Source organism: Caenorhabditis briggsae, assembly GCF_000004555.2.
Source record: "Caenorhabditis briggsae complete genome, chrI, whole genome shotgun sequence".
Taxonomy (NCBI): Eukaryota; Metazoa; Nematoda; class Chromadorea; order Rhabditida; family Rhabditidae; genus Caenorhabditis; species Caenorhabditis briggsae.
The window spans coordinates 2,563,479-2,578,902 of NC_013489.2; the positions used below are offsets into that span (position 1 = coordinate 2,563,479).

The window sequence follows — 15,424 nt, forward strand, 5'->3', positions numbered from 1 at the left end:
AAGGGGCGTGTCACTTTGCAACCTGCGGCGCGCTATCGTTTTATTGAATAGACAATAATTGAGATCAAATGCACGTACTAGAGCAATCACAGTAATCTCCCCTTTCCAGATGCTACTTCAATCCACCTCCATCCAGCCGTAAACTCAAGTACTGTTCCCTATTCGGCGATCCGCATCTAATAATGTTCAACGGGTCCATACAAACTTGCTCAGAGGAAGGAGCCCGTCCGCTAGTCGACAATCGCTACTTCTTAGTTCAAGTCACCAATAAGAACGTTCGTGGCGAAGCATTGACCACTACGGTAACCAAGGTTACGGTACTCATTCGCAAGCACAACTGCTCGTCTTCTCTCCACTACGAAGCCACATCCGATGAGGAGGGTTTGCCCCGTGGATTCGTTGATGGGACCACCTACCAGGCAAAAGGATCCAGTTCAAACTCGGTGGAAGTTCTTTGGCAGGATAATAATTATGTGGAAATTGCACTACACTTTATTCACTCCTCAATACACATCCGAAGACAAGGACCGTATCTTTCAGTGTCTGTAAAAGCGCCAAGTATAGTTTTGGAGACTGAAGGTGACGTGGCAAATGAGATGTGTTGGGCGGGATGTCGTCGGAGGTCCAGGATAGCAGCGGAGACTGCTGTCGAGGAGCCAAAGAAGTTTGCAGAGTGCTACAGGCGGAGAGTTCATGTGCCAAAGAAGGTGGCGGAAGGTGAGCTAGGCTAGTCTACTGGAGCGCGATTACTGACCTCGGAATTTTAAAATCCTTTTTTTTCAGACCGCTGTCGAAATGTGGGAACTTCTGGAACATTCTTCGACGCTTGTATCTTTGATCTCATGTTCACAGGTAAACGCGCTCCTATACGAACTTTTTTATCCATATAGCGCATTTTCTAGGCGACGACTACCTGGTTCATTTATCTCGGAATGCTCAATCGGATTTCCGTCGTTTAGCACCCCACCACTTCCAATCCCAAATAATCCAACAACGCGTTCGTCAACAACAGGAGCATAATAGAAATCTCCCCTTGAATTCCACTCAAGTTTTTGATAATTGTTTACCTAATTCTTCTTCTTTTTCTAAAAGTATTACCAATTGCTCAGCTTTACTTGCCATATTCCTCATTCTGATACCCATTCTATAGAGCGCACTTGCTTTTTTTTTCAAAATTCAAATTTTTTTGTTAATTGATTTTTTTTTTCTTTTATTGATCTCTATCTTTTCTGCTTTTGCGGGTTTTCATATTTTTCTGTAAAAAAAATTGTGTTGAATAAAAATGAGTAAAAACTACAGTAACCTATAAACTTTTCGGCGAGTGGGTCTCGAAACGAAATTAGTTTTTTTTTAGCGCGAAACATTAATTTTTGAGTTTCTGACTTTTTTTTCGGTCGTTTTTTTACGATTTTTCAGCTTTTTTGCTGATTTTTTACAGATGTTACACCGGAAACCAGTAAAATTTAATTTTCTTTCGTATAATTTAAGTAGTCGTTTTTCGACAATTTCAGTCGAATTTTTAGCGATTTTCAGTCTTTTTCGTGTATTTTGTCCCCAAGAAACACTCCAATTCATCTTCATTTCATGTTATTCAGTAGTACTAGACGAAAGGCATACAACACATGACAACAATAATAATAATAATAACAATAATATGTCCTTCTCCTTTCCTCTCATTTCTTCTGTTGCTGTTGCTGCCTCAAGTATTCACCGATAGTGTTGTAAATGCATTCGTACTGCTTCACAGTGTGTACCATACTTGGTCGCTGTTGTCGTGAGCGATTCACTTCGCTGTAATAATTTTGTTTTGTTTAACGATAGAGCGAATTTGCTACTTTTACGGTACAATTTTTACCTAAAAATGTCGATAATTCCTTCTGATTCCAATCGCGAAATCACGTTGTCTGTGCAGATGAACACTCCGGTTCGGCCGATTCCGGCGCTGGAAGAATTTTGAATTTTTTTGGATCTCGGGATTTCTGGGAATTTCCAAATTTTGAGATTTTTAGAATTTTTAGAGATTTTTGAAATTTTGGGATTTTCAAAATTTCTAGTGGTTTGTAATTTTCGGGTTTTCTGATAATTTCGAAATTTTTGGGGGTTTTTTTTTCGAGGTTTTTAGAATTTTCGGGATTTTCAGAGATTTTTGAAGTTTTGGGAATTTTCGAAATTTTTCAATTTTCGGAATTTTTTGCGGTTTTTGTAATTCTCGGGATTTCTGGGAGTTTCCAAATTTTTTAGAATTTTTGAAATTTTGGGATTTTCGAAATTTCTAGTGGTTTGCAATTTTCAGTATTTTCGAAATTTTTGGGAATTTTCGAAATTAAAAGTTTTTTTTTCGGAATTTCCGAATTTTCGCCGAAAATGAGTCCACCGACCATTCTTCAGTGAGCTTCTATTGACAAAAGTACATATAAAAAGACTTTGAATGATTAATACTCAGGAAATCAAAATTTCTGATTATTCTGCACTATCAGTCCTCTTATCATTGCGACGTCCATCACACTGAACAAGAAGCACCTGTTTTTGGTCACATGTCTTGAATGAGTCTGTTTTGTCGCTCTCGACCCCGCTTTCACAATTTCCCACCATTTTCCGCTCAACCAGAGAAAGAAAAAAAACAATATTTGTTTTTGTTTTGTGTTCCTTCTCTTTCCGCCCATTTCGCCCAGCCACACTCACCTGCAATGAACAACAACCGGTGACGTGTACTGCCTGCCGCGAACCTGGAGCAGGAACTCGAGAAACGTGCTCAGGCGCGGCGTATCGCTATCCTTCCACTCTTTGTATTGCCAATGCGACACTTTCATATGGTTCGCCACACTTGACGTGCGGCTCTTTCTACTGTTTTTTGTGCTCCGAGAGAAGTAGGATGGGGTAGGCGAGACGTCGAACTCGCGGTGCACCCAGGCTTTTTCCTCTAGTTCGCAAACGATTTTCACCTCGACACTACCGTATCTCGTGGTTTTTCCCATTGATGTCGGCCAGTACTCGCCGCATTTTTGCTGGAAAGGGAATCTTGTTTTTTTTGAAGGGACCAATGTTCAATGATCAATCTAGATTGGACATTGGATTTCTGTCGGCAGCAGCTGGTCTAACTATCTTATAGTTTGAAATCTAGCTTACTGTATCATTGAGGTTGTCATAACTTGCTTCAAAATCAAGATTTCCACCCCAATCAAACAGTAAAACGTAGCTCTTGAGAAGCGCTACAAAATGATACTAAATTTGAATATTTTTGAATGTTGAGTTTGTGTTCAAGACTCGGAATTTGGAATAGGTCAAATAAAGTATCATTTTGTAGACCTTTTCAAGCTCTACATTTTACGATTTGGTTCGATCGGAAATTTAGATTTTGAGGCGAGTTATATGTCTTTCTAGGTCAAAAAGCTCTGAGCTTTTCTCCCAAAGCTCCTGCTGAAAAATTTCTTTATTGAACTAAGTCAAGTTTAGTATCGTTTTGTAGAGCTCAGTGAGCTCTACGTTTCACTCTTTAGATGAATCGGGAATTTTGAGTTTGAAGCGAGTTATAGGTCTTTCTAGTTCAAAAAGCCGTGAGCTCTTTTCCAAGACTTCTGCTCGGAAATCCCGAATTTGAAATAGGGCAAATTGGATATAATTTTGTAGACCTTTTCAAGCTCTATATTTTACTATTTGGTTCGATCGGAAATTTAGATTTTGAAGCGAGTTATAGACATGCCTAGGTCAAAAAGTTCTAAGCTCTTTTTCCGAAGCTTCTGTTGGAAAAGCCCGAATTTTAAATAGGTCAAATTGGGTATCATTTTGTAGATCTTATCAACCTCTACATTTTTTTCTTGGTTAGTTATAGGCCAAAGTGTTTGGGGTTCTTTTCCGGACCTTTTTCTGGTAAAGTCTGAATTTGAAGTAGATCAAATTTAGTATCATTTTGTAGGCCTTTTCAAGCTCTAAATTCCGATTGTAGGTCAAAAAGCCTGGTCGATTTTCAACCCTTTTTTTCAGACCGGAAATTTCCATTTTTCTTGCAAACCTTCGAAACACTTCCCATATGTCTCTATCTCTCTATCTCTCTCGCCACACACACATTAAATTGTCTGCCTGGCTGGTATACACTCCAACGAGTCGTAACACAAACGATGAAAATCGTATCAAATTTGATAAACGTGTTTCTTCTACTTTTCTCGAAATCAGAATCAGGTGATTACGATTTTTTTCCCAAAGTTTTGACCATCATCGTACTGTGTGTGTGTGTGTCTTTTCTAGTCGGAAAATCAGAATTCTAAATTCTACGTCAATTTCCGGTTCAAAAAAAATCTTTGGTCTAGAAAAACTCTTTTCCTTCGAACACGTCGGATTACGGTACCGTCTAAGAAAGAATACTTGGGCTAAAACACACCACAAAATCCTCCTGATGCTGGCCCAGCATTACAATGCACGCCACATCATACTGTACAATCATTTGCCAGAAATCCGACACCGTCTCCTTGCCCACCATCTCCCCAGCGTCAATTGGGGCTTGTGTGGCAATCCATCTCAACGCATCCGTCTCGCCCTATAAAAAATATTTTACGTACTTTTTGTGTACTTTGCCGTTTCTGCCCAATCCTCTAAGGGCAATTTAAAAGTGCACCTGTACGAAGCTCGCATTAATGTAGTCGCCAGTGTCGAGTTCAACGAGCGTGTGATCATCTGAAAATGAAAAGGGAATGACCTATTTCCGCCCCCCCCCCCCAACAGACTCACAAGGCACAATGTCTGAGTATCTATTGGCGGCCGGGTGTCTCGTCGCTCTTTCAGTGCTCCGCGTCAGCCGGCGAGCTTCCGTTCGCGAGAGAACCTAGAGCAGAGGGAAATGTCTCTTTTCTTGCCTATTTGGTCTTCGTCGTCTTACCAGGAACTCGTCCTGAAGAATACGTCGTCGATTCACGGTGTCCTTTGTCATGCTTGCCAGGAAGCTGTCCGCAGAGTAGTCGCTTTAAAACCCTTTTGATTGTTTTTTTTTTGCCCCTGGGGGGGGGGGGGGGGTGTGGAGTGACTCATTTTTAAACTTCTTCTAGTAGAAAGTGACTAATCCGAGAGGCTTATCAGGTTATCTCTGGAAATTTAACATTTTGAACTTCTCCTGGTCTAGCTATTCCAGCTAGTTGTTTTTGGGGAAACAAGTTCCAATTATGAGTCACCCCACGTCTTCTAGGAAGACGAGTGGTGGGACCCTCCTCTCAAGGACCCTCTTCTAGTCCCCAGAATAGACAAAACACGTTACGTCTCCATAGCTATCGCACTCTGTGCCGGGCACACTTTGTTCGTATCGATGCGCAACCCGGCGGGTCGTTTTTCAGCGGCTGGCGTTGAAATCTTTTGAAACCCATCTATCTTTTTGCCATCTGCCTCTGAAGACGTTGTAACCGCGACGGGAGGTACTACAGCTACTGGCGGCGCCGGGTCCTCGACACTTGGCGGTAGTTGTTGTACCTGCTTTGGTGTTCGTCCTCGACTGTAACATTTCGACTTTCACTTTACAAGTCTTGAGAAAGGAGAGTGAAATTATATAATGTATTGGACCTGACCTCGCCCGTCGCAGCCGACTTGAAGTCTTATGGTAGACGTAGAGAATGAAGCACGTGATGCAACACATTAGCAGCATACTCACTGCCATACAGGCGATGATTATTTCGGCTACTGTAACAGGCCGCTTACTGTACCTTACATGGAAATTCTAATGCTTACCAGCCATTTTCTAGAAGCCTAAAATTGGCGTAGAAATCCAATAAATGTGAGTAGTTGTGGCAATAATGGCAACAGGTAGAGAAACTGTTTCGAGATGATGCAACATTTCCCCCTGTCTATAGGGATATAAGCCGATTAGAGGGGACCCAACAAACAACCAAATAGATACAGATATCCCGTTTATAGGCGTTGTTGTGTTGCGGGAAACCTTTGGGCGGTATATAATTGGGGTTATGTAAGCCTAGGATTACTGTAGAACCTTTCTACGAGAAGGGTTCACTCTATCTTAGGTTTGGGATCTATCAGGGGGTCTATGAGCCTATCAAGATTACCAATAAGGGTTCGACGTTATCTAAGAGACCTAAGATCAAATTCAAGATGGCTGCAAGGGCTCTCTAACCTAGGATTACTGTAGATGGGAACTATCAGTGCATCTCTGAAATTTGGGTCTTGATAAGAAGGTACTCTTTAATGGGATTACTGTAGAAGGGTTCATCCTATCTGAGATTTGCGGCCTTGATGGAAAGGCAGGATCTAGAGCCATAGGTGCTCCTAATCTCCACGTGGGATCTAGAGACCAGTACAGAGTCTCTAGCCATTTGAGAAGACACCGTATATGGGATACGGTAGCTCTAGCCTCGAGGCTGAGAATCCAGGAAACGTATAGTTCTCTACACAGAAGGTGTCCGATTATTCTCTCCCTCCACAGCCAACATCTGCCCGACCAATTGGTCCACAGAGGCCCTAGATCGAATGCGAATCTCTTTTCCTGAGAATCAGATCAAACCACATGTGCTCGCCCCGTCCACTGCACTTGTGTTTTTTGTGATCCCGTTCACTCGGTCTCGTTGTTCTCGAGTTCACCCCTCCCCTGTCACGGTGTCAACCATCGATTCGCGATCTCTCTGTCTCTCTTTCTCTCTCTAGAAGAGGCAGGTGAAAATGGGAGGAGACGATGATGGGGGTCTAGGTCATCTGCCCCCAACCAGTGTCAGGCGATTTTTTAGTGTCGTTTTCAAAAAGTTGGCTGGTATTATGTGTCTCTGAAAGTGTCTGATCCAGACACTTGTGCTGTCGTCTAGAACATTATATTCCCCGTAGATCAAAAATTCATGAAACACTTTTGTCTCTTTTCACGCATCACATGATTTCATCTCGCACGGAAAAAGAGCAAAAGTGTGTGCTATTTACTTCGGAGGGTGTGCTGTTTTTTTATATGTATGTATGTTTTCACTTTGGTCACTGATTTTCACGTCGTTTTGTTTTTTTTTTCGATTCTCGAGCTGATTGCTTGAGCTTATTGGTCGCTAAAGTCAAAAATCCACGTGTCATCGATTTTTGTAATTTTCACGTGAAAGTCGATTTTTGCAATTTTTACGTAAAAAATAAAACTTTTGATTTTCCACGTGAAAGTCGATTTTTATGTGAAAAATCGATTTTTGCAATATTCACGTAAAAATCGTAATTTTTCATTGTACACGTCAAAAATGAATATTTTTATTTCTCACGTAAAAACGCCTTTTTTTCAAATTTTTACGTGGAAATGGGGATTTGCCTTTTACACGTAAAAAATAAATATTCTCATTTTCCACGTGGAAATTCTAATTTTTCGATTTTTTCACGTGAAAATCGACTGACCTAGATTCTCATGTAAAAATTGGAATTTTTCATTTTCTACGTGGAATTTCAATTTTTACGTGAAAATCGCATTTTTCACGTAAAAATTGGAATTTTTCAGTTCCCACGTTCAAAATCTTATTTTTCGATTTTTTCACGTAAAAATCGAACGGCCTAGATTTTTCGCGCAAAATTAAAATTTCCGCGAATTTTTGCATTTTTCACGTGACTCTTTTTTTTTCAAGTGTCACGTATTCGAGTGCGTGTGCACCTAAAAAATTTTTCGCCATTTTAGGCCTAAAATCGTCCTGTTCGGCCGAATTTTCCAATTTTTGTCCCAGACCACACCACCATCCCTGATTTGTCGTCAAGATTAGCGTTTATTACATCATTCAATGCAATTTGTTGTAGTACCTTTAGTAAAGGTCTTTTACATCAGAATGACACGAGAAAAAGGAGATTTGCTAACGTAGATAATGTAGCACTATGCAAATTTACAGTTGCCTTGCCTTCTTCTCTCTCTCTCTTTCTCTCTCTCTCTCTCTCTCTCTCTCTCTCTCTCTCTCTCTTCTCTCTCTCTCTCTCTCTCTCTCTCTCTCTCTCTCTCTCTCTCTTTTCTATTTCGCGCTTCCAGTTTTGTCATTAGTCAGTCTAGCACAGCAGACGCATTGCCTACCAAATGACGCAGGCCTGAATCTCTCACGTCTCTCTCTCCCACACACTATTTTTTCTCCCCTCGGGTTCAAAAGGCTGGGTGCTGCGTCTCTCCGTCTCTCCCCTCTCAGCATCCTCCATTCGTATTTGCCTTCCCCCCCCCCCCCCCCAACCAACCTTGTGCCTGGCTGTTGCTGGCTGGGGGCTTCAGGAGAAGGAGGAGGCCGGTTTTCGATATATCGCTTTGTTACACATCTCTCTCTCTCTCTCTCTCTCTCTCTCTCTCTCTCTTTCTGTTTTTCTCTTTCCCTTCTTTTCTTTCTTTCTTCCCTTCATTTTTTTGTTCGAAAAGGTACATTTATTGATTTTTGCCCCCTTCTTCAGCTTCTTCACACCAAAATGGACTCGCGAGCATCGACATCGTCTGGCGCCATGCGTGCGCTCTCCATGGAGCTCAAAAATCTGCAATCGCAACCGGTAGAAGGATTCACGATAGACGTCAACGAGGACAACATGTTTCTGTGGAGCGTCGGCATCTATGGACCGCCGATGACGTTGTATCAGGGTGGATATTTCAAGGCGACGATTCGATTCCCATCCAACTATCCGTATCAGCCACCATCGATGAAGTTCACGACGAAGGTGTGGCATCCGAATGTCTATGAGGTTGGTTTTGAGCTTTTTACCATATTTCACGGCCTGTTACATCTCTCCTTCCCAGTTCCACATAAATTTTTTCCTCAATTTTACACAATGGGGAGCGAGAGAGGGGGGAGAAAAATCAATTCTTTCCTCCTCCCCGCATGACAAATATTTGTATTAGAGCGCATTTGCATTTTTCAACACACGTATATTTTTTACACATTTTTAATATAGAATTTCATGGAATTTCCACTTTTCAGGCCAGTTTGGCGGGAAATTTGAATTTTTCAGATTTTACATGAAAATTTGAATTTTGAATTTTTCACTTGAAATATCGATATTTGATTTTTTACGTGAAATTTCGTTTCCACGTGGAATTTTGATTTTTTACGTGAAAATCTAAAAATTACATTTCCACGTGAAAAAAAATTTCATGTAAAATTTGAAATTTCGCGCCAAGCTATTTATACAATACAGCGCACTTGCTATTTGTACGGTAGAGCGCACTTCCTCACTCTTCTAATTCAAACAATCTAATTTTCAGAACGGTGACTTATGCATCAGCATTCTCCACGCGCCCGTCGACGATCCACAATCCGGGGAGCTGGCGTGCGAACGATGGAATCCCACTCAAAGTGTCCGTACCATTCTTCTCTCGGTCATCTCGTTGCTCAACGAGCCGAACACGTCTTCGCCAGCCAACGTCGACGCGTCGGTGATGTATCGCAAATGGAAGGAGGAGCAGGATCCGGAATACGCGAAAATCGTCAAGAAACAAGTCGAGGACTCGAAGAAAGTGGCTCAGAGTGAAGGAATTCAGGTGCCAGAGACCATTGACGAGTACTGTGTGAAGTGGGCGCCACCAAAAGATGAGACTGACTATGGGATGTTGGGTAAGCTAGAGAAAATCTTTCAACATATCAAATTATCGATCTTTGTTACAGACGAAGATTGCTTCTATGACGACTACCAAGAAGACGATCAGTCTGACGAGGAAGAGGATGATTGCGGAGCATCGGACTATGGAGATGACGACGAGGACTCTGGGCAGGGAGAGAATTAGGCGGATCGGATTTTCAAATGTTCTTTCTTATAAAAATTTATTTTTTGAAATTTCCATATCATTTTTCCCCTCTTATATTCACCTGCTTCGTTTACTAGTCCTCACAAGTCCATGCATCTATTTTCGTTGTTGTACACTTTGTATGTACCCAATTCTTCTTTAAGAAACAAAAAACTACAAATAATCATTCGAATTTATTTTTTTATGTCATTTCATATTTCGTTACCACACCTTTCTTTTTTTCCGGATCAATGAAGTATCTTTTTACTCAATTTTCTTTTTTTTTTTTTAGTTTTTTAGAAGATTTTTTGAGTTGAAAATTCTCGATTTTTACCAAAAATCACACTAGGAAGGCTTCCAGAATCGAAATTGAACGATTTTAAAAAAATTTCAGCCAAAATTAAGCTGAAAATCGCGAAAAACTGCTTTCAAATATCGAAAATCGTGCGCTCGTAAATCAACAAAAGCGCTTTTCGTGGCGAAACCCTTCCTTGTTCTACCAGTGGAGCGCGCTTACAGCACTCTCCGTCTCTCGGTTTCACACGCTCTCTCGATGCACACTTCGAAATTTTCTATTGTTTGAGCTCAAATTTGGAATCTTTCTCTAAAATTATTCAAATTTTATGAGAAAATTTTTCAAACCGTTGAAAATTTAAAATTTCCAGAAAAAGTCATGAATAAACGTCAGAATCCAGCGGAATTCCTGAAGAAAGTCATTGGAAAGCCGGTCGTCGTGAAACTCAACTCGGGCGTCGACTATCGTGGAATTTTGGCTTGTCTCGATGGGTAAGACAGTGAGAAATCGGAAAAAATTAGAAATTTTGAAGTAAAACTGTATTTTTCAGCTAAAATGCGATATTCTGAAAAATTTTACAAATTTCTAGCTGAAAAATCTCTTCTTTAACTGAAAAATTGCATTCTTTAGCTCAAAAAATCCCACGAAACACAAAATTAAAAAATTCCAGATACATGAACATTGCGCTGGAACAAACCGAAGAGTACAGCAACGGGCAGTTGCAGAACAAGTACGGCGACGCGTTCATTCGTGGAAACAACGTCCTCTACATCTCCACTTCGACGAAGTAACCAGGAGAAGCTTCTCGATTTTTAACTTATTCAATTTGCTAATTTTTTTTTCTTCTTTTCCTGTTTCAATGGATCTCTTTCCTTCAAATTTTTCAATAAATGTTGAATTTTTGGTTTTTTTTTCCATATTTTCCCTTCTCTTGTTTTTCAGGTCTGAATTCCGATTTCCAGAGAATTTTTCGCAAAAAAGAATAGACAAGCACATTATTTTCCATTTCTTTACCCATTTCCATCGAAATCTTCTGCATTTTTCTTCAAACCTTCAAATAAGTTGTTTTTCATAATGTTCTCAATATTTTTTCTTCAAAACTTCAGAAATTTCTGCGGAATTTGTCCTTAAAACCCTCATTTTTCGCTTGCGAAGCCTGCAAAATGAGCGGGTTGAGTTCCCTCGAGTGCGGTGCGGTCGCGACGCGGTTTGCCGGGTCTCGCCACGAAAAGCGCATTTTTCAATTTACGGGGGCACGATTTTCGAAATTTGAAAGCTGTTTTTCGCGATTTTCAGCACAATTTTCAGCAAATTTTTCGCTGAAATTTGGAAAAGAATATTTTGTTTTTGAAATTCCCAGAATTTTATCATATTTTCGTCGCTTAATTGTCCGTATTTCACTTTTCATCTATTAAGAAAAATGTTTCTTACAGATCGCTGTTGATGCGAATAATGCCACCTGGAAAATTTCGTCTATCTGACACAGTAAGTTATTTTTAAAGTTAAAAAATTGTCTGAAAATTAGCCTTTTTTCTTTTGCTCCCCCGAGTGGTAAGTGATATTTTGAGATGACATGCATTTTGTAAAAAAAACCACTTTTCGATGATTTTTCTCTATTGAAAAAGAGACAAAAGTGGTTTCAAACAAACAATTTGCACATTTCAAATGATACCCTCTCTCAAAAATCACCCGATTTTCTAGTGAAAAGACCAAAAGAACTCTGGCTCTCTCTGCCCCAAACGCCATCAGACGTCGTGCGATACTCTCGTTGTTCTCTACCATTTTCCGGTCAAAAGCAGTTAGTTTGAAAAATGCCAATAACATGTAGAAAGTTCTAGCAAAAAAAACCGAAAAATTTGACCCAAAATTATATGTATAAATTTTTTCCAGATGTCAAGAGAATGGCGAACATGTCCACGTTGTAAGAATCGCTTCCTCAAACCAGAGGTACTGAATGCCGACAAACACGGATACACAAAGTATTGGTGGATTTGTGAAAATTTTAATGTAAGTTTAGATCCAATTATCCTAGAAATATGATTCAATTTCTTTCAGAATTGCAATTTCCCACTCGATATGCCATCCAACATCTACCATGTCACCCAGAGCCCGGCTCAAAAACAACAAAAATGCATTCCCCTGCCGGAAATCTTCTCGCTCCCCGAAAAGTATCATTATATGTACCCCCTAACCTTTGTCAACTCTCGACCCAATTCTCGATGCTCCAGTGTTGTCTCCTCCCACGTGGCAAACTCCAGAAACGACACTACCATCGATTCATGGACCGATGGAACGCTATCGGAGAAGTCTAGTGGACAAAATAGGCTGAAGGCGTTGAGTCTGAAGTCTGGAGGCACTATAAACACCAATTCGAATACGCCATCCACGTCGGCGCAGTCATCGGAACGAGGAGAACATGAGAATAGTGATAGTATAGATGAGGAGGTGGAGGCGGCCGCGAAGAAATCAACGACGCGGTGTAGAGTTGTGAGAAGGAAGCGGTATCACGATACGAGCAGATCATGGGCGGCGCTTATCGAGAAAGTGTCCGCTGATGCGCATACCGCGAACTCGATTATCAATATGGAGGTAGGTTTTTTCAAAATTTGAAATTCGAAATTAAAAAAATTGGGATCCAAACTAACTAATTTCAACTTTTTTTCCAGGAATCGGAACTGTTCCAACGAATGAAGGAGTTTTTCGACGCGCAGTACTTCCAGAGAACCCCTATGGCGTTCAAACGTCCCGGAATACGGTTGGATCCCCCTGCTCTTCACAATCTCATCATCTTACCAGATAATTTTTTTAGCGTCACGTATCGTGTGGAAGATGTGGAGAGTTGTTTGGCAGCTGTCACAAGTGCTGACTGGCGGACGGCTCGAATGAAAATTCCGTGTATGACGGTGACTGAGAAACAGTCGCTGAGGACTGCAACGTCGGAAGAGCTGTTGAAAAGTGTTGGAATTGATTTGGCGGAGATGAAGAAGGCTGTGGGAGAGAAGGTTGGAAAAGTTATGGTAAGTTTTGAGGGGAACGAGTTTCGGTACTATTGTGGTACAAAACAATCGGAGCTGAAAAACACTGAAAAATGTCATTTTGGACGTTTTTCATTGCCAAATTCCTTTTTTCCCATAGTCTGATTGGTTAAAACTTGCAAAAATGCGCTAAAACCTCACTTTTCTAAAAATTCGGCGTTCGTGTTCTTTTCGAAGCTACAGTAATCCAAAATCTGCTTGAAATCGGCAACAGCATTCCCTTTTTCTCGCTTGATTTGGGTTTTTTGATGAAATTGACTATGGAATCCGGAAACGGAATGTCAAAATATGAGGTGGCAAGTTTTGCCTAAACCGACCAAGTTTTGCCTAAACCGAAAACCGAATTCGGCAATGAAAACTCTCCAAAACGGCATTTTTCAGTGTTTGCCGAATTTCGGAACTACAGTAATTTAGAGATTTGAGCTAGAATTGTGTTGTTTTCGGAATTCAAATTCAATTTTCGGGGAAAAACACAAATCTAAGTTAGATTATCTAACGAAAAAATTGAAAAATTAGAGTTTTTGTCGATTTTCAAGCAAATTCTGGACTACTGTAGCTTCGAAAATGATCGGCTGTTGAAAACTTTATGATCCAAGCCCTAACCATACCAAGTTTCAGCGAGGATTCAGCACCGAAACGCTAACGAAACGAAGGAAGATCGAGGAAGAGCGGAAACTCGAAGAGCAACAACGCGAACAAACTCGTCAGGAGACAATACATCATTCCCTTTCCGCGCGAATTTTGAATCGAAAAATGCGGCGAGACGAGGAGGAACGGTCCCGGGCGAGCACTCCAGCGTCGTCCGTTCATGATTTAGCTCATGATGTTCCTGAATACCACCATCAGCAGCCTCAGTCCAGCCACCAATTCCAAGAACCCGCCGCGCCCGTTCAATTCAGTTTGGGCGAAGAAGGAGAGCAAGAGCAGCAGTGGGGATTCGATTTGGATGGTCTCTACGAGAGTATACATGCTCAGAACTATCAAAACCACGTGGCAACGGATCCTCAAAACCCGGTGGACGCTATCCTATCCCAGCTAGACGAGGAGCACCAAGAGCATCCTGTAGAAGGGTTGGAGCATAACGGAGAGCATTCTGGAGATGAGCAAGAGGAGGAAGACGTTGGATTCGGTGATTTCGGTGCCAGTGACGATAATTTTGCTGCTGATAATTTTGGTTTTTAAATGTTTTGTGCCTTTTTTAAAAATCTTTTTTGTACTTTTCATATCTCTTTTTCTTTTCTAAATGTGTTTTTTTTTGTTTCAATGTTCCCTTTTTTCTTCTCTGCCCATCAATAATAATAATCGACTCGGTAATTCTACATCTCTTCCTCAAAATTGTAACCGTTTTTCAACACTTTTGTGTATCTTTGAAAATTTAAAAATCTAGCGAATTAAAAAACCGAAAAAAAAATCAGAAACTCCTCCAGATGGACTACGAGGTGAGCCGAAAAGTGTGGGATTCGCAGATCCCGGTGCAATTCACACTGCAAGCCGGTGGACCGCTTGGAGATCCACTTCCCTACTATACGATGCTACCAAGATTCACCTATTTGGCATTGACACTTCCCAAGGTGAGCTGGAAATTTGAATTCAAGAGAAAATAGCGGAAATACAGGTTTTTGGGAGCTACAGTAATCCAAAATTGGCATTTTTGGGATTACTGTAGCTTGCAAAAAATATAGATTTTCGAAAAATAGAAAACAAACAATTTTGGCTGAAATTTCTCAAAAAAGTTTGGCTGAAAATTTCCTTTAAAAAATTTTCAGCCAATTTTTCGAGAAGTTTTTAGACAAATTTTCTAAAATTTAGACTGAAAATCCCATGTTCCAGGTCCTCTCAAGTTTCAATCGTCGCGAGAACGGCGAGACTATTCTCGCCGAAAAAGTGCATTTAGAAGTGAACGGTGCGCCAGTGAAGATGTACATTCCAGTCGGCGTCATCTACGATCAGCTGAATCAGAAGAATCTAGAATCCGAAGGAATTCTGGAGATCCACGTAAGGACGTCCCAACCGGCCCCGCTCGATTTTCAAATGGTTTCTGTTGATTCGATGAGGGCAATGTTCTGTCAAACGGTCAAAGAGGCCGATTATTTGAAGACAAAGGCAGAAGTGACGAGTAGTTTGATGAAGGAGGATATGCCACAGTTATGGCAAAGCGTTGTCAATAGTAAGTCTGAAAATCATTGAAAATCGCCTAAAAATTGTTTAAAGGGGGACTCCGACCAAAAAATTTTATTGCATTAAAATTTTTGAACAATTGTCTATTTTCCTAATATTATAGCGAAAAAATTCGAAAAAAATCCGAAATCCCCGAAAAATGCCGTTAAAAGCGAAAAATTTTCAAAAAAAAGTTGCTAGGAGGGACGAGGATTTGAATTCCCGCGCAGTGAGAAACCTAGGCTACAGCGCCTG

The 15,424-nt window shown here is 40.7% G+C and overlaps 6 protein-coding genes across 6 annotated transcripts in view; 5 read left to right on the forward strand and 1 right to left on the reverse strand.

Moving 5' to 3' along the window:
* The window catches only part of Cbr-drag-1, a gene marked incomplete at both ends in the record, with an annotated part of 3,049 nt that extends 1,899 nt beyond the window's left edge, over positions 1-1,150 (forward strand). The window contains 3 exons of the mRNA XM_045241847.1: positions 110-717; positions 784-852; positions 903-1,150. Of these exons, the coding sequence (XP_045097495.1) occupies positions 110-717; positions 784-852; positions 903-1,150 (925 nt within the window). The remainder of the gene's footprint in view (positions 1-109; positions 718-783; positions 853-902) is intronic.
* A 523-nt stretch (positions 1,151-1,673) lies between these two features.
* CBG22148 lies at positions 1,674-4,921 on the reverse strand (the record flags this gene model as incomplete). Its single annotated transcript, XM_002638876.1, has 8 exons — positions 1,674-1,791; positions 1,856-1,942; positions 2,683-3,005; positions 3,127-3,222; positions 4,376-4,531; positions 4,610-4,668; positions 4,723-4,816; positions 4,871-4,921. The coding sequence occupies 8 exons, from the start codon at positions 4,919-4,921 to the stop codon at positions 1,674-1,676; spliced, it is 984 nt and encodes a 327-aa protein (XP_002638922.1).
* A 3,455-nt stretch (positions 4,922-8,376) lies between these two features.
* On the forward strand, positions 8,377-9,682 carry Cbr-ubc-3 (the record flags this gene model as incomplete). Its single annotated transcript, XM_002638877.1, has 3 exons — positions 8,377-8,643; positions 9,164-9,512; positions 9,564-9,682. 3 exons carry the CDS (start codon positions 8,377-8,379, stop codon positions 9,680-9,682), a joined length of 735 nt encoding a protein of 244 aa, XP_002638923.1.
* Positions 9,683-10,355: 673 nt separating this feature from the next.
* Cbr-lsm-6 lies at positions 10,356-10,768 on the forward strand (the record flags this gene model as incomplete). The annotated part of the gene is made up of 2 exons (XM_002638878.1): positions 10,356-10,468; positions 10,648-10,768. 2 exons carry the CDS (start codon positions 10,356-10,358, stop codon positions 10,766-10,768), a joined length of 234 nt encoding a protein of 77 aa, XP_002638924.1.
* Positions 10,769-11,429: 661 nt separating this feature from the next.
* On the forward strand, positions 11,430-14,194 carry CBG22151 (the record flags this gene model as incomplete). The annotated part of the gene is made up of 6 exons (XM_002638879.1): positions 11,430-11,462; positions 11,868-11,984; positions 12,033-12,566; positions 12,644-12,732; positions 12,787-12,994; positions 13,631-14,194. 6 exons carry the CDS (start codon positions 11,430-11,432, stop codon positions 14,192-14,194), a joined length of 1,545 nt encoding a protein of 514 aa, XP_002638925.1.
* A 245-nt stretch (positions 14,195-14,439) lies between these two features.
* Cbr-atg-5 overlaps positions 14,440-15,424 on the forward strand; it is a gene marked incomplete at both ends in the record, with an annotated part of 2,325 nt that continues 1,340 nt past the window's right edge. The window contains 2 exons of the mRNA XM_002638880.1: positions 14,440-14,583; positions 14,843-15,179. Coding sequence (XP_002638926.1) covers positions 14,440-14,583; positions 14,843-15,179 — 481 coding nt within the window. The remainder of the gene's footprint in view (positions 14,584-14,842; positions 15,180-15,424) is intronic.